The 19705-nt window shown below is 40.9% G+C and overlaps 1 protein-coding gene across 2 annotated transcripts in view; it reads right to left on the minus strand.

Moving 5' to 3' along the window:
- The window catches only part of LOC115218569 (coiled-coil domain-containing protein 22 homolog), a 94270-nt gene that overhangs the window by 34232 nt on the left and 40333 nt on the right, over positions 1-19705 (minus strand). For both annotated transcript variants that reach the window (XR_003882243.2, XM_029788460.2), the window contains exons 13-15: positions 6565-6672; positions 4750-4845; positions 2732-2791 (exon numbers count right to left, since the gene is read on the minus strand). Coding sequence is in view for 1 of the 2 variants with exons in the window: in XM_029788460.2 (XP_029644320.1) it covers positions 2732-2791; positions 4750-4845; positions 6565-6672 (264 nt within the window). In the remaining variant the exon portion in view is untranslated. The remainder of the gene's footprint in view (positions 1-2731; positions 2792-4749; positions 4846-6564; positions 6673-19705) is intronic.

The following is a 19705-nucleotide window of genomic DNA, read 5'->3' on the forward strand; positions in this document are numbered from 1 at the left end:
AGTGTCAGCCTTCAACAACTTTAAAGGTATCAATATTGTGACTATCATAAATTCCGCCAAGGTCGACTTTGCTTTTCATCCTTTCGGGGTTGATAAATTAAGTAGCAGTTGCATACTGGGATCAATCTAATCGACTGGCCCCTCCCCTAAAATTTCTGGCCTTGTTCCTAGAGTAGAAAAGAATATTGTGACTATCATCAAAAAAATTAGCCATAGTGTTTGAGAAAACTACAGAGGGATCGCCATGCTTGTATGTATGTATGTATGTATGTATGTATGTATGTTAAGTAAAGTAAAACACCAGAACCCAGATGTATGTATTTAGGTGTGGCTGTGTGGTAACAAGCTTTTTCCCAATCACATGGTTCCGGGTTCAGTTCCACTGTATGGTACCTTGAACAGATGTCTTCCATTACAGCCTCAGGCAGACCAAAGCTTTGTGAGTGAACTTAGTAGACAGGAACTGAAAGAAGCCTAGCATGTGTGTGTGTGTGTATATCTGAGTGTGTCCCTCCCCACTACTTGACAACTGGTTTTGATGTATTTATGTGCCTATAGCTTAGCAGTTCAGCAAAAGAAAACTGATAGAATAAGTACCTTACTTAACAAAAAACATAAGTACTGGGATCAATTCATTCAACTAAACTTTCTTCAAAGTGATGCCCCAGCATGGCCACAGTCTAATGACTGAAACAGGTAAAAGATAAAAGATACACACACACCCACATATCTACTTATATAAGTAGGCACACAAAAACAAATAAAAATAGGGAAGAGAAATTTGAGAAATCTGGATAAGAAATGAACTTGTATCCTTGATTAAAGTTCAAATGTTTTACCTTTTAAGCTATCATTTATTCATAACCTTCATCATATTTTACAGGATAAAGGTAAACCAGCATATACTCGGCAGGGCACTGACATTCACATCAGTTTTTTCTCATCATTACTGTACATTTAAACACATTGCCATTTAACACACACACACACACAGACATCAGTCAGACAGAGATAGACTGGGAGATTAGATAAATAGATATGTAATCAGTAGTTTTAGAAAAGAAAAAAGAAGTAATGGTAGCAAATTGGTAGAGTCTTTAGAGTGTCTCATAGAATGCAAGGTAGTATTTGTTCTGAGTCTTTGTGGTCTGGGTTCAAATCCTGCTGAGGTCAATTTTACCTTTTATCCTTTCAAAATAAAAATATAAGGTGCAGTATTGGTTGTGTGTTTTAAGAGGTTTACTTCTAACCACATGGTCTTGGTTTCAGTCCTACTGTGTGGTACCTTGAAGAAGTGTTTTCTATTATAGCCCTGGGCCAATCAAAGCCTTGTGAGTAGGTTTGGTAGATGGAAACTGAAAGAAGCCTGTCATGTGTGTGTGTGTGTGTGTATGAATGTATGTAAGTCTATATATGTGTGTATGTTGCTGTCTTCTTGTTTTGACATTGTGTGAGGGTTATAAATGAATGTCATTCATTTCAGATATTTTGCAAAAATGTGTCTGGGCATAGGGAAACATCAACTTGCTTGCAAACGGGTGCAGGTTGGTGATATGAAAGGAATCCAGCCACAGAAAATTTACACCAACAAACTCTGTCCAACCCGTGCAATCACGGAAAAGTAGACATCAAAACAATGATGATGATAAAGATACAAATTCCTGTTGGCTGTTTGGCAGAACTGCTAGTGTTGAATGGAAAGCTTTGTGGCAGCAATTCCAGCTCTTTTGAGTTCTTATAGCAATACCTGTAATGACACTGGTACCAAGATGTATCAGCCCTTATCTTACCTTCCCCTTGGACAATATTGGTGGTGTGGAGGAGGAGAGACATTGCATGCATAGCCAACTGCTAGTCTTCAAGTAAACCTTTCCCAGTGCTATACTTAGGAGAAAAACTGTCCAGGTATAGAAACACAGTCAGAGATTTAAATAATATAAATGCATACAAGAAAGTCATGAAAATATTCTTATTCCAATTAATGGCCTACTTACATCATTGTTGCTTCCTTGTTTTTTTTTTTGTTTTTTTTTATAAATAATCAAATGCAGTTCCAACCATCTTAGCACAAACAATTTAACTCTTTTGATGCCATTCTACCTGAAACTGGCCCTGGTTCTATAATTATAAATTCACTGCTTTAAAATAATTTGAATTAAAATCTTCCATCAAAATTTCATGTTAATTCATATTCCAAACACTATCTTATAATAATCCTTTCTACTACAGACCCAAGTCCTGAAATCTCGGGGGGAAGGAGACTAGTTACATCAACCCCAGTGTTTTACCAGTATTTATTTATTGACCCCCGCCCAAAAAAGGATGAAAGACAAAGCTGACCTCGGCAGAATTTTAACTCAGATAGATGAAATGCTGCTAAGCATTTCACGCAGCACACTACCGATTCTGCCAGCTTGCCAAATGACAAAGTTATTTTAATAAAAGTTTTATTATTTTCAAAATTAATTGAAATAAAGGCAGTGTATATGAAAAACCCTTATAAATAAAACATTTCCATATTCAGCTATAAATAATAACACAAGCTCAAACAACTCATACTCCACATTGAATCCAAAATCCAAACCTGACTCTCCTTCAGCAAAATCAAAAGGTGCTTAATGAATTTCCACAATTCTAGAAGCAACTCATAAACATGTAAAAAAGTTAAAGAAAGGGTTGAATGGGGAAGTAGATTTACATTAACAATGCTGTCTAATTATTATTAACTTACCTCATGTAAAGCAGCCAAGTGTTTGTAAGATTTTCTCACTGACTCATCCTTTTTCGCATCCTGTAAAGAAGAATTGAGGAACTATTAGCAAAAATAGAAGAAAAAAACCCATAGATTTAAGTATAAATAAAAACACTTTTTATTCTCCTGGGGAAAAAGGCATGGATATGGCTATGTGGCTAAGAAGCTTGTGACCCAAATATATGGTTGGGAGGAATAGGAGGGGACGAAGCAAAGGAAGAGGGGATTAAGCAGAGGAAGTGGGAGATGTGGAAGGAGAGAAAGTGAAGGGGAAGGAGGAGTGTTTTTTAAAGTTGTGGATGGGGAAGTTGACTGGGTATGTACCTGACAAAAAGCCAAAAGACTTACAGCTTGCATCTGGTCACTGGCGCTGAACCTTTGTCTCCAATCAAGACACTTAAATCTCAGCAACCATGTGTCCATCATCTAATCTCAGTAGCTACAGCAAGTGGTATAGCTCTCCACCATACAAACTGATGAATAGTTTGTTAGTTTGCAATCCTAAATTCAATCAATCCATCTTCAAAAACCCATTGCTCAATGCATGCTTGACACTACAAAACCCAGCTATAAGCACCAGGTCACACAGACTTTTGTGATTTGGTGAAGTATTAGCATCATCATCATCATTGCCAACATTTAATGCTCATGTTCCATGGTTAGGCAGTTCGACTGGATGTGTCTAAGGACTGCATTATGCTCCAATATTTGCTTTGGTTTGGTTTCTGCAGCTGGATGGCCTTCCTAATGCCATCTAAATTATTGAGGTTGCCATACAGTTCACAAGACTAGAAACCCAGGGGACGTTGGGGGGGGGTTCATGCTAAGTGCTATGGGATTACTGCATGGCTACTCACACCTAGTAAGAGAAAGAGGGAGAGAGAAAAAGAGCAGTAGGAGTTACAATGGTGATGGAGTTCCCAGGTGGCCCCAGAGGGCACAAGCTGAGTATAAGTGGGTGGATGGGTAGATGGGGAGTTCACAAATTTGTATGGGAAGGAGAATGAGGGACTGGGGAGGTAGATTACCAAACTGGGTAGAGTTAAAGAGTGAATTAGTAAAGAACCCATGAGCTGAGGTATATAGAGGGATGCAGATGAGAGGCAGGGCAAGTGGGGGGGTGAGTAGCAGGAGTAGTAAAGATGATACAGTTGCCAATGGGGAGGACATGAGAAATGACATGATTGGTTGGTCTGTAGGAGAAGGCAGCCATAATGCATGGGGTGGAGGAGAGTCACTGTAGCATGGAAGGAGAGCATAAAAAGTAGCACTTCTAGAACTCAGTTTTGCTGAGGAGGGCAAATCTTCCCAAGAACTTCATATCACCAGAGTTCCAAGTCCTTAGTCATCTCCTCCAACAGGGTCTCAGAGTACCTGAGGTCAGCCATCACCACTTCAACCCATGCCTTCCTAGGTCTCCCACTTCCACAAGTTCCAGCCACACTAGGCGACTAACACTTTTTCATACAGCTATCCCTCATCTATATGCGTCACATGTCCAGACATGTGATGTGTATACTGATTCATTTTTCACTGTCTCTTAAACGGGAGTAGCCATGTAACTTCTCCACAAGAACCTGCTCAGCCCCATCCTCTTCTTTCATACCTTAACCCTTATCTGCAAGCATAAATCTCCGATTTGGGTTTCAGAGTCTTGCAAGCTGTGCTAGTGGCACAAGAAAAGCACCCAGTATACACTTGAAAGTGGTTGGCACTAAGAAGGGAATACAGCCAAAGAAACCATGCCAAAACTGATAGTGGAGCATGATGTAGTCGTTGGTCTGATGGATCCAGTCAAACTGTCCAATCCATGCCAGCATGGAACACGAACATCGATGATAATTATGATGTTGATGATGATGATGATAATGATGATGATGATATGTGTCACTTGGTGGCTACACAGTATTGATAAAACAATCAGATAGTAGCTCCTTCTCTGGGTCACATGGATTAATATTGAATATGGAGACATGTAAATCTAATGTGGGTCTTACCTTGAAGACAAGTTCATCAGTTACAGTGAAGGTACGATCAAGTTTACCAGTGAGGAAGTTGATTTCTTTCTGCAAAGCTTTAGTATCTATAAGAACCTGGAAGAAAGGGGGAAAAATTAGATAAATACACAAAATAACAGCTAGAGAGTCAAATTGAGAAAGAAAGAAAGAAAAGAAAGGAAGGAAGGAGAAATAGACAGGGAAAAAGATAGTCATGTGGTTAAGTGGTCTGCTTCTCAACTATGTGATTTCAGGTTCAGTCTCACTGTATGGCACTTTAAACAAATGTCTACTTTAGTCACAAGCTAACCAAAGTTTTTTGAGTGGATTTGGTAGACAGAAAATCAAAGAAGACAGAAAATCAAAAAAGGTGGTGAGCTGGCAGAAACGTTAGCACGCCGGGCGAAATGCTTAGCGGTATTTCGTCTGCCGTTACGTTCTGAGTTCAAATTCCGCCAAGGTCGACTTTGCCTTTCATCCTTTCAGGGTCAATAAATTAAGTACCAATTATGCATTGGGGTCGATGTAATCAATTTAATCCCTTTGTCTCTCCTTGTTTGTCCCCTCCATGTTTAGCCCCTTGTGGGCAATAAAGAAATAAGAAAATCAAAGAAGATCATCATGTGTGTGTGAGTGTGTAGATATATGTACATGTGTATGTTAGTGCACATGCAGGTGCATGCACATGCATTTATTTTATGCTTCTCCAAACATTACTCATCTAGATACATTGCTGTCATTTTCCTTATCAATGGGTCATTTGCTGGTATTGAACTTACCTTCAAAGACATATGGAATAAGAGATCCCTTACTTGAAAAACAGGTAAGGGTCAGCAATAGAAAAAGTATCTAGCTGTAAAACAATGCCACAATAATATGTTTGTCTAACCCATGAACAAACAAAACAAACAGAAGCAGCCAAGAACTGGTGTTACTAACCATACTCAGATTCAGTTAAAGTATTTAATAGTAAGTCAATTACAGTAGGTAAGATCTGAACTTTCAGAAAACTAGCCTTGGTATTTATTCTTTTACTGTTTCCAATCATTGTACAGAGCCCATGCTGAAGCACAGTCTGCAGGGGTTTTTAATCAATTATATCAATATACTTTGTTGGGTAAATATTTCATAGACCTCATAAGGTAGAAAAATTGAAGCTGACACACAGAATGGTACACAGAGATGTAACCCAGATGGGAACTGAAGATGACAAAACATTTTTGTTCAATGCCCTGATTCTGCCATCTCTCATCCAGTGTGATGATTATAACGACAATGGTGATGAGGGAGGTGGTGATGGTGGTGGTAAGGAGGAAGAGACAGTCAAGTGTTGCAATTGAAGTTCACCCAGTTTATGTCAAGACAAAATATTTGATGATGATGATGGTGAATAGCAAATTTGTTGCTATTTAACCCAAGGTCAGTTCAAACACAGTAAACCAAGGATCAAATGCATTCCAGCTTTGCTCTTCATCCTGTCTCTTTCCTTTCCTTTCCTTTTTCTTTCTTTTTTTTTTGTTTTCGTACACCAGCCTGTAATATATCCAGAACTACATTACCCAAAGAACTCTTTTCTTTTTTAAGGCAGTAATGATGTAACTAGAAAGGGGGTAATATTTGGCTGCTATATCTAGTACGTCAAACAACCACTTACAAATTTCTTTGTTGGTCCACAATAATGATGATGGTCGTGCTGGTGGTGGTGGTGGCAGAGGTTGTGGCAATGATGATGGTGGTGGCTGTGGTAGGGAGGAGGACAATGAAGAAGAATGACTGAGTTAAACTTTGTACACCACTCAAGTCTGAAACACTTACTTTATCAATTTCAGCATTTTGCTTTTTGATATTTGAGACAATCTCAATAATACGGCGTGTGTAAGAAGACCGGTTGACATCTTTGGTCATTTTCTCATATTCATTAACCTACACAAAACAATGCAAAATAAAACAATCAGAAATTATAGTAATTAGGAGCAATGATGCAGAAAGTTATGAAATTCAGATATTTTGGCAGGGAAGAAATTCCAAATTAGACAAATTACACACAGTAATGTTATTTTCAATCCACAGTTCAATGACTGAAGCCAGTAAAAGACAAAAGACAAAGGTACCCATTCTCTCTTTATTCTTTCTCTCTTTTACTTCTTTCAGTCATTTGACTGCGGCCGTGCTGGAGCACCGCCTTTAGTTGAGCAAATCGACCCCAGGACTTATTCTTTGTAAGCCTAGTACTTATTCTATCGGTCTTTTTTGCCGAACCGCTACGTTACGGAACTGTAGACACACCAGCATCGGTTGTCAAGCCTGACACTCTAAATGTTCTGGCACTCCATCACCCTATATTGAATTTTTTTTAATCAACTCCAAAAGGATGGAAGGCAAAAGTAACCTTGGCAGGATTTGAACTCAGAATGCAAAGAGTCAGAACAAATACTGTGAGATATTCTAAAGATTCTGTCAATTTGCCACCTCAGCAATAAATACTCATAAATGAGCATTTTGGTCTCTTTCCAATTTAATAATTCACATGAGTTGCTATATATATATATATGTCATGTTCTGGAAGTTACAAGAGTTTTCATATATATAATGTCATGTGTTAGAATTCACAAGACTTACTATATACATGTTATGCATTAAAACTCACAAGAGTTGTTTTATATAGGTGTCATGTATAAGAATTCACAAAATTTGTTTTGTATATGTTACATATTAGAATTTACAAGAGTTGCTATATATATATATATATATATATATATATATATATATATATGTGTCCAACAAAGCGTGACACCTAAACCAATCAGCTTAAGTAATTGAGTGACACTACACACTGATTGGTCAGAATACAGTTTGCAAAACCTAGCGATCTGGAGCCTACACAGCTGTATTTAAGACACAGATTCAATATAATATAATATAATATGTGTTGTGTTGTGTTGTGTTGTGTTGTGTTGTGTTGTGTTGTGTTGTGTTGTGTTGTTGTTGTGTTGTGTTGTGTTGTGTTGTGTTGTGTTGTGTTGTGTTGTGTTGTATTGTATTGTATTATATTATATTATATTATATTATATCATTATAAGATTGTAAATAAAACGTGAAAATCAGACAAGGTTGGAATTCCTTTTATAAATATATTCTTCTATACACAATCACACACACCCGTATATATATCTATATTCCTATTGTGTATATGCCAACATGTCTGGAAAGCAGCAAACAAAATTAACAGAATCAGAAAGAATTCTAATGGAAATTTCATCAAAATTATCAACACTCATCACGATGATTGACACACAATCCTCTATTTTAAAGGAAATAGAAAAACATTCTACAGACGGAAAACTTGGAAATGAACATATAAACTCTGAAATTAAGAATTTTGCTGAAATGATACCAACAATTATAAAATCTACAAGAGAAAGCCTACCACAACCTCCTTGGATGTCAGAAATAAACGAAAGAAATCTGGAAAAAGAGGCACACCGAAAAAGAGAAGAGATACGGAAGACATGGAAAAAAACTCCTTAACATAAGAAAACAAAACTTCTGGAAGGCATATAAATGCGAAAAATATGCTGAAATACATTCGGAATGGATATCTTTAGTGGCACCCATACTTCCTCGGAAGTACCTAATTAATGAAATTGCAGGAGAACCAGAGGAAGAAACAAAACTTCGATGGGACCTTAGTTTGATAAAATTCAGGACCGACATCTCCATTACCCTGTCTAAACAATCCCGCTACAAAGCCAAATACGAAGCTATCGATGATCAAATCAGAGACGAAATATCCAAACTAACGACCGGCAATATAGCAGAAAAAATGCGAGAACTATGGACCAGAGATATCTCAAAAGAAGAAAGCAGATCAAGAACGTTTTGGCAGCGGAAACAATTATTTCTCGACAAATATGCTACAAATTATGGTAAAGACACTAGAACTCTGAGAAATAGCATTAAAAGTGGACAACCTCACCAACGCAACATACGCCAGAACACGTGGCAACATGAACACCCGTTTCACCACGAATCGAAGACGAACTACGGTAAGAACTCTTCCCTTTTTGTATGCAAACACCCTAATGCACACATCATCATCATCATCATCATCATCGTTTAACGTCCGTTTTCCGCGCTAGCACGGGTTGGACGGTTCGACCGGGGGTCTGGGGAGCCAGGGGCTGCCCCAGGCTCCAGTCTGATCTGGCAGTGTTTCTACAGCTCGATGCCCTTCCTAACGCCAACCACTCCGCGAGTGTAGTGGGTGCTTTTTACGTTCCACCTGCACAGGTGCCAGAGGGGTCTGGCGTCGGCCACGATCGGTTGGTGCTTTTTTATGTGCCACCGGCACAGAAGCCAGTCAAGGCGGTGCTGGCATTGGCCACGTTCGGATGGTGCTTTTTATGTGCCACCGGCACAGAAGCCAGTGGAGGCTGCACTGGCAACGGCCACGTTCGGATGGTGCTTTTTATGTGTCACCGGCACAGGTATCACAACTACTGTTTCCATTGATATTTGATTCAATGTTCATGTACATGCACTTGACTCAACAGGTCTCCTCACGCACAGCGAGATGTTCCGGGATTCCACAATCGGTTGGTGCTTTTTATGTGCCACCGGCACAGAAGCCAGTCGAGGCGGTGCTGGCGTCGGCCACGCTCGGATGGTGCTTTTTATGTGCCACCGGCACAGAAGCCAGTTGGGGTGGTGCTGGCATCGGCCACATTCGGATGGTGCTTTTTATGTGCCACCGGCACAGAAGCCATTCGAGGCGGGGTTGGCATCGGTCACGTTCGGATGGTGCTTTTTATGTGCCACCGGCACAGAAGCCAGTGGAGGCGGTGCTGGCAACGGCCATGTTCGGATGGTGCTTTTTATGTGTCACCGGCACAGGTATCACAACTACTGTTTCCATTGATATTTGGTTCGATGTTCATGTGCCACCGGCACAGAAGCCAGTCAAGGCGGGGTTGGCATCGGTCACGTTCGGATGGTGCTTTTTATGTGCCACCGGCACAGAAGCCAGTGGAGGCTGCACTGGCAACGGCCACGTTCGGATGGTGCTTTTTATGTGTCACCAGCACAGGTATCACAACTACTGTTTCCATTGATATTTGGTTCGATGTTCATGTACATGCACTTGACTCAACAGGTCTCCTCAAGCACAGCGAGATGTTCCGGGATCTTACGATCGGTTGATGCTTTTTATGTGCCACCGGCACAGAAGCCAGTCGAGGCGGTGCTGGCATCGGCCACTGGCAAAGAAGCCATTCGAGGCGGGGTTGGCATCGGTCCACGTTCGATGGTGCTTTTTGTGTGCCACCGGCACAGAAGTCAGTCGAGGCTGCACTGGCAACGGCCACGTTCGGATGGTGCTTTTTATGTGTCACCGGCACAGGTATCACAGTTACTGTTTCCATTGATATGTATATGCACTTGACTCGACAGGTCTCCTCAAGCACAGCGAGATGTTCCGGGATCCAAGGTACTTTGGATGGGCAGGGGATATGCGGAACTGGTGCCGGAAGCATTCCGGGTCTTAGTAGTCACAGCACATCTCCAGAGATCTCGGTCCTTCGCCATTGCCTCAGTGAGGCCCAACGCTCTGAGGTCATGCTTGACTACCTCATCCCATGTCTTCCTGGGTCTACCTCTCCCCCTGATTCCTTCAACTGTTCGGGAGTGGCACTTCTTCACACATCTCTCCTCATCCATCCGCAGTACATGACCATACCATCGCAAGCGTCGCTCTTGCACACCGCATCCGATGCTTCTTATGCCTAGCATTTCTCTCAGGGTGCTTACACTCTGTCATGCATTCACACTGACATTACACATCCAGCGGATCATGCTAGCTTCATTTCTTTCAAGTCTACGCATGTCCTCTGCAGTCACAGCCCATGTTTCACTGCCGTGAAGCATGGCAGTTCGCACACATGCATCATACAATCTACCTTTCACTCTGAGTGAGAGACCCTTTGTCGCCAGTAGGGGTAGGAGCTTTCTAAACTTTGCCCAGGCTATTCGTATTCTAGTGGTGACACCCTCTGAGCATCCACCCCCACTACTAACTTGGTCACCCAGGTAGCGGAAACTATCAACTACTTCTAGTTTCTCCCCCTGGAGTGTGATGGAATCTGTTTTTTGAGTGTCTGTGGTGTCTATTGTCCCTGTGCATCTGCCGCACATGAAAGCTATCTTATCAGTTAATTTCCCTTTGATGTTGCTGCACCTCTTATGCGTCCATAGCTTACACTGGGTGCATCTCATGGAGTTTCTACCTACACCTTTCCTACAGCTCGAGCAGGGCCACCTGCCCGATGGGGTGTGTGCTGCGTTCGCCTTTCTGCATACTATAACTTTGGTCTTCGCTACATTTACTCTAAGGCCCTTAGATTCTAACCCTTGTCTCCACACCCGAAATTTCTTTTTTAGTTCCGGTAGTGATTCTGCTATGAGGGCCAGGTCATCAGCATAGAGGAGCTCCCAGGGGCAACCTGTTTTGAATTCCTCTGTTATTGCCTGGAGGACTATGATGAATAAAAGGGGACTGAGGGCTGAGCCCTGGTGTACACCTACTTCTACCCGGAATTCTTCACTATTTTCGTTGCCAATCCTAACCTTGCTGACAGCCTCTCTGTATAGAGCCTGTACAGCCCTTATTAGCCATTCGTCAATCAACAGTTTCCGCATCGACCACCAGATAAGGGATCAGGGAACCCTGTCAAAGGCTTTCTCCAAGTCCACAAAAGCTATGTAGAGGGGTTTATCTTTAGCTACGTACTTCTCCTGCAGTTGTCGGACCAGGAATATAGCATCAGTGGTGCTTCTACCTGGCACAAAACTGAACTGCATCTCATCTAAGCAAATTCTCTCCCTAATGAGATGGGTTATGACCCTCTCTGTGGTCTTCATCACCTGATCCAACAGTTTAATACCCCTATAGTTATTTCTATCTAGAGCATCACCCTTACCCTTGTAGCAGTTGACTATGGTGCTGCTACGCCAGTCATTGGGTATGACTCCATTATGAACTACCTGGTTAACAATACGGGTGACTAGGCCATAGCCCGCATGACCAGCTGTTTTAAGCATCTCAGCAGTGATTCCTGATGGGCCGGGGGCTTTACCCGGTTTCATATCCTTAATTGCTTTATCTACTAGGGAGCCGTCTATTCGGATAGCTGGTCCCTCTACTGGGTCAACATTTGGCAGGCTCTCCTCCTCCCATTCATTCTCCACATTCAGCAGTCTTTCATAATGGCTTCTCCAAGCCTCTTTCTTTTCACCAACATTAAAGGCAAGTGCCCCATCATCCATGCGGACACATTTCTCTCCTGTAACATCACTATTTTCTCTCACACACTGTCTAGCAATACGAAATACCTCAGTTCTTTGGTCTTCACGTCGCTGGACATTGGCAAACTTCTTCTTTTCTGCTATATCTTTGGCTATGTATACCTGCTGCCCGGCCTCCCTTTTGGCTACTTGGTACGGTTCCCTGCTACCCCCATCCCTCCAGGCTCTCCAGGCCTGTTTCTTAGAACTAATGGCTTTGTCTACTGCACTATTCCACCACCACGTAACTCTAGGTCTGGAAGGAACTTTGCACCATCCACAGACTTGGTCTGTGGCACTCAGCAAGCTGTCCCGTAGGAATTTCCAGCTACCTTCTATGTCCGACGTCTGTAGCTCCTCCTCCTTCTCATCAAATTTCTTGATGAGGATGTCCCTAAATCTCTGACCATGTGAAGGGTTCTTTAGCTTCCAAATCCTTCTTTTCTGGATTGGTCTGTTTCTTGGAGTCCTTCTGGCCTCAAGCCTAAAGTCACTAATTATTAGCCTATGCTGAGTGATACACTCTTCACCCGGGAGGGTCTTTGTATTTAAGAGCGACCCTGCATCCCGCTGTCTGGTGAGGATGAAGTCTATTTGGCTAGCGGAGTCCCCTGACTGATAAGTTATAAGGTGGCAGTCAGGCTTCCTGAAGTTAGTGTTGCAGATTAAAAGGTTACATGCATCACAGAATTCCAGTAGTCTAGTTCCCTCCTCATTTCTGGTGCCAATACCATGGCCACCGTGAACCCCAGTGAAGATACCTGATTCCCGCCCAACATGCCCATTAAAGTCTCCACCCACAAAGATGAGGTCCTTGCCACTAGTCTTTGAGGTAGCCTGTAGAAGGGTATCATAAAAGTGGTCCTTCTGATCATTTGGTAGGCCCGCTTGTGGGGCATAGGCGGAGATAATCGTAGCTGTGCCACTCTGTAGGATTAACCTGAGCTTAAGCACTCTGTCGCAAACCCTGACAACCTCTATGACTGGCAAGGTAACATGGATGGGGTAGGGGGTGTAGACATTCTCCTTGCGGAGAAATGGCACACAACATGAACAAAAAGCACAAACAAAATAGATATTCTTTTGATCAGACCATTAGCAGTAGAAATAACAGGAGATCATTTTCAAGACCTCAACAGAGATTACCCACAAGAAACTGGACAAAAAACCGATCTAGATCTGGAAGTAAACCCAGATCATTTCCCCAGGTGGTTAAAAACAATACTAACAAGAAATTGAAAAATAGTATACATAATACCAAAAACAAGACAGAAAACATAACGAAACCAAGTAAAATACCACAACCAAAACGCAAAATTCATCAAGCAAACATCAACAGGAATATAAATCATAAACAGAAAAAAATTCATTTTTTTACGTCAGGACAACAAACACCGGAAAAAGAAAAAATCCAAGAGGAAACATACCCAAAACAACTGAACGTATAGATCCTAAAATAATTAATTTATCAAAAAGAGATCTTGACAATGATGAAATCCAACTTCTGTCAAAAGGACTGAAATTCACACCTACACCAACAGCCAACCACCAAGAATTAAAGGAGGATATCCAAAAATTCTGTCGAAAATTACGACTTGTAGAATTCTTCGCTAACAAAAGTAATGAGATTGATGAATCCCTAGTAAGGAATAAATCAAATTTCACCCCACCAAAAGTAAGAAATAACTACCTTGACCAATACATTGATATCCTGTCTAAATTTCCCCTTAGATGCAATACCAATGTTAGGCCAAACATTAACAAATCAGAGATGTCTGCATGTAAACGTATACAAAACGATCAAACAATAATAATTAAACAAGCAGATAAAGGTGGTGCAATTGTTATTATGGATACTGAATACTATAAGGATTTGGTTGAGGACCAACTGAAGGACACAACCTTCTATTGTGAAATACCCTCAAATATAGATGACCACATCATGAAAAAGATCAACAACCTGATCTCAAAACACTACAACTCACTTACCGATAATGAAAGAGACTACATCACCAATTTCGAACCAAAACCCAGCAACTTCTACAGCTTACCGAAAATACATAAATCAAAAGATATTCAACAGGCAGTAAAAGAACAAGAAAGTGAGTACATAAAATTACTACATCCAAAAGACCTAAAACTTAGACCTATTATAGCTGGTCCAGCATGCCCTACCCACCGTCTAAGCAATTTTATTGACATTGTTTTGAAACCACTATGTACTTACATACCCAGTTTCATCAGGGATGATATCGACTTCCTGTCCCATCTTCCCAAAACAACAGAAACAAATTCAGTTTTACTAAGTTTTGATGTGGTAAGCCTCTACACTAAAATTCCACACGATTTAGGAATAAAGGCGATTAAATATTGGTTAGAAAAACATAGAGAAGTGATTCCCAGCAGATTCACAGTGCCATTTATATTAGATACAGTCAAACTTATTCTAGAAAACAACACATTCTTCTTCAATGGAAAGAATTACATCCAAATTAGAGGCACAGCGATGGGAACGAGGTTTGCTCCCGTTTACACCAACTCTGTATTGGGATACTTAGAACAACAACTCTACCAAGAGGTGGAGGTAAACTATGGCACTGGATTTAGAAAGTATATTGAAAAGGCATGGAAGAGATACCTTGACAACTGCTTCATAATCTGGACAGAATCTCTAAATACTCTGGGAGAGTTCAATATCCTCCTGAACAACCTACACCCATCTCTCCAATTTACAAAGGAGATGAGTAGTACCAAATTACCATTCCTAGATATAATGGTAATTAAAAAAGACACCACCATCACCACAGATATATACTATAAACACACAGACACACATCAATACCTAAATTTTAAGTCGTGCCATCCACCACATACAAAACGCAACATCCCATACTGCCTAGCCAGAAGAATTTGTACCATTATAGAAGATGCAAATATCAGGAACAAACGCCTAACAGAACTAAGAGAATTTTTGCTCAAACAAAAATACCCATCTCTACTTATAGAAAATGGCATACAGCGGGCTATAAAAATACCCATACAACAACTTAGGACAACCCAAGGAAGAGGAAAACAAGAACAAGTCATACCATTCATAGTGATACACAACCCATGTCACCAGAATATCTTCAGCATTGCCAAAGCAAACCTACCAATCATTGCCCAAAGTAATGAATTAAAAGACATAATCACGGATCGAGCTATGGTTCTTAGTAAAAGACAGCCTAAAAACTTGAAAAAATTACTAACAAAGGCAAAATTTGACCTTAGCAACAAAGACCAAACATTCACTGTATCTAAATGCAATGATAGCCGTTGTGGCACATGCCAATTCATACATACCGGCCAATATATAAACACAAAAACCGGGAAAATATTCACATACGCGAATATGAACTGCAAAAGCAGAAATTTAATTTACTGCATCAAATGCCCAAATTGTGAAGAAATATATGTAGGTCAGACGGGAAATGCACTATCAGAACGCTCACGTGTACACCGACAACAGATTAGAGACCCAGAGATCCGTCAGATACCTTTCAGTAACCACCTAGCAACATGTGGTCAGAAAATATATATAATATTTCCATTCTACAAATTACACAGCCCAAAATCGAGAGGAAAATCAGAGAAAAGAATTTTATTGATAAATTCGAACCCAAGCTAAATAAGCAATAATAATAATACTTAGATAGCAGCAAAATTATAGGGTTAAAAGTTCTATTGCCACCACCATCACCACTAGCAACAATAATTAAGGTGCTGACAATGATGATGATGACAATTGAAATATAAAAATCTCTGACAAAGGCTATTTACAACATTTCTAAAAATAGCCCAACAATTGCTGCCTCGGCCAGGGTTAAGGTAGAAGGACTCTTGACATGTCCAACAAAGCGTGACGCCTAAACCAATCAGTTTAAGTAATTGAGTGATACTACACACTGATTGGTCAGAATACAGTTTGCAAAACCTAGCAATCTGGAGCCTACACAGCTGTATTTAAGGCACAGATTCAATCATCTCGCTACAGTCAAAAATTGTGAAGCATGACTGTCACCACTACTACATGAACCTGAAGATTGCAGAATTTAATGCATGAAAGTACTAGTTCAATCAGAATGAACATCACATCGCATCGCATTGCATCGCATCACATCACATCACATCACATCACATCATCACATCACACCACATCACATCACATCACATCATATATCATATCACATCATATCATATCTCATATCAATCATATCATATCATATCAATCATATCATATCATATCATATATCATATCATATCTCATATCATATCATATCATATCATATCACATATCATATCACATCACATCACATTATATCATATATCATATCATATCATATCATATCACATATCATATCATATCATATATCATATCATATCATATCATATATCATTATATTATATTATATTATATTATATTATATTATATTATATTATATTATATTATATATTATATCATTATAAGATTGTAAATAAAACGTGAAAATCAGACAAGGTTGGAATTCCTTTTATAAATATATTCTTCTATACACAATCACACACACCCGTATATATATCTATATATATATACATATATATATATAATCTCTCATTACTCTGTCTAGCTCAAATATGTTTTTCGTTTAGTCTTGTCTCCCTGTTGCTCCCGATTCATAGCCACTTATCTTTCCCCTCAGATTTTTCAAACCTACTTTCTTGCTCACACGATTAACAGAACCCCTTCCTAGTTTATGGACTAGTTAGATTGCCTGACGAACTCAGATTTTACCTTTTTTTGCCCCAAGTCTATATTAATTATCAAATAATAAATATTATCGACAATGCCGTCCCCTTTCAACTATGCTAGTCAAAGTTCCTCACACCGCTTCCTCCCACGTGTTCCTTGACCACCTCTCTCCCCCCTCTCTAACTAACCCTGTCTCTCTCCCTATGTTTATCTATGTCCCCCTCTTTCCATAACCACCATTGCCATATATAAATGAGCGAACACATAATCAGTAATCCCACTCGCTTCCAAATTCCTAACAAAGAAATACGCACAGCTCATGAACGGTTAAAGTTAAGAAATTCTTCTTTCAACCTCGCTTTCCTCTACCTTCTATCTTAGCACATATCAGCATTATTCTTTCATTATTCTTCGATTACTCTCTCATTATATTATTCTTTCAGTACTCTCTCACTATATTATTCTTTCAGTATTCTCTCATTAACTGTCTAGCTCAAATATGTTTTCATTTAGTCTTGTCTCCCTATTGCTCCCGATTCATAGCCACTTATCTTTCCCCTCAGATTTTTCAAACCTACTTTCTTGCTCACACGATTAACAGAACCTCTTCCTAGTTTATGGTGCTCCCGCACTCCCACCTCCTCCACACATGCCGGAAGTTCCTATTCTTTGCCATCTCGGGGTTGCTTCCCATGAAGACTGCAAATGCTCTTTCACCATCCCTACACCTAGTCTCGACCTATGTAAGGTAATGTTCATACAGTGCAAAATATGAAAGTCTAGTGTTATGCAGGTTGAACTGAAGGCTACTGTATTACTTGCACATGAATTCTGCCAAATGTGAGCTTTCTTTTCAGGTACATGAAGCTACTGTCCACCGTCCCAGGGTCTCTAGGGCCCATACCTCCCACACCCTCAGGGTTGGCACCCTCAACGTTGGCACACTGAAAGGTAGGTCTGGCAAGATAGTCGAGATGCTTGAACGGAGATGTGTTGATATATGTTGCATGCAAGAAGTAAGGTGGAGAGGAGGATCTGCTAGGTTCCTCACAGGCAAGGAACACAGGTACAAGATTTTCTGGGCAGGGAACACTGACGGGGTTGGTGGCGTGGGTATACTTATCGCTGAGAAATGGGTAGATAAAGTAATTGAGGTAATCAGAGTATGTGACAGAATACTTAAGATTAGATTAGATTAGTGCTTCATCATAGTTTAGCAACCATTATATCGGCCTATGCTCCTCAGTCGGGGCTACCTGATGGACAGAAAGACCGATTCTATGACACTCTACTGCAGACTACCTCGTTAACGAACGACAGAGACCTTCTCTTTGTGGCTGGTGACTTCAATGGTCACGTTGGACGACATGCTGGGGGCTTCCATGGTGTACATGGAGGCTATGGCTATGGTTCCCGCAACGAGGAGGGAACCAGGCTGCTGGAGTTCTGCGATGCAAATAATCCTATGATTTGCAACACTAACTTCAGGAAACCTACCAGTCACCTACCGATCGGGCCAACATACCAGCCAAATTGACTACATCCTTGCCAGGCAAAGGGAGAGATGGCTGCTTACAAATGCCAAAACCTTCCCAGGCGAAGAATGTACCCCACAACATAGACTGGTAGTTAGTGACTTTAGGATCAGGACTAGGAGGACAACCAGAAGACGACCAGCATGGAGAAGAAGGATCTGGAAGCTTAAAGATCCTGTGAATGGACAGAGATTTAGAGACATGCTACTTGAAGCCTTTGACAAAGTAGAAGGGGATAGAGTATCACATGGGGTAGAAGGCAACTGGACGTTTCTAAGGGACAACCTGCTGAGAGCCACTGACCAGATCTGTGGCTGGTGCAAAGTCCCCTCTCGTCCCAAGGTAACGTGGTGGTGGAACAGTGTTGTAGACAGGGCTATTAGAGAAAAGAGACAGACTTGGAAGGACTGGAAGAATGGTGGTAGCAGGGAATTGTATCAGACTGCCAAAAGGGAAGCTAGGAGACAGGTCTATCTAGCCAGAGGGGAAGCAGATAAGAAAAAATTTGCCAATATTCTGCGCCGTGAGGACCAAAGACTGGAGGGGTTTCGCGTTGCAAGACAGTGTGTGAGAGAGAATTGTGATGTGGTAGGAGAGAAGTGTGTTCGCATGGAAGATGGTTCACTTGCGCTAAATGAGGATGCAAAGAGAGAGGTTTGGAGATGCCACTATGAACGGTTGCTGAATAAAGAAAATGAATGGGATAAAGAGAGTCTGCCGAATGTTGACCCAACAGAGGGACTAGCTATCCGAGTTGACAGTTCCTTGGTAGTTAAGGCAATTAGAAGCATGAAGACAGGGAAAGCCCCAGGCCCATCAGGAATCACTGCAGAGATGCTCAAAATATCTGGTAGTGTCGGCTATAGCCTAGTCACCCGTATAGTTAATCAGGTGATACACAAAGGAGTCATACCCAATGACTGGTGTAGCAGCATAATAGTCAACTGCTACAAAGGTAAAGGTGACGCCCTAGATACAAATAATTACAGAGGTATCAAGCTGTTGGATCAGGTAATGAAGGTTACGGAGAGGGTCATAAGCCAACTAATTAGAGAGAGAGTTAGTTTAGATGAGATGCAGTTTGGGTTCGTGCCAGGGAAAACTACCACTGATGCTATATTCATGGTAAGGCAGCTGCAGGAGAAATACCTAGCCAAAGATAAGCCCCTGTACCTGGCTTTTGTTGACATGGAGAAAGGCCTTCGACAGGGTCCCCCGATCCCTTATCTGGTGGTCAATGAGGAAACTAGGGATAGATGAATGGTTAGTGAGAGCTGTGCGAGCCATGTACAGGGACACTGCTAGTAAGGTGATG

This window comes from Octopus sinensis, linkage group LG13, assembly GCF_006345805.1.
Source record: "Octopus sinensis linkage group LG13, ASM634580v1, whole genome shotgun sequence".
Taxonomy (NCBI): Eukaryota; Metazoa; Mollusca; class Cephalopoda; order Octopoda; family Octopodidae; genus Octopus; species Octopus sinensis.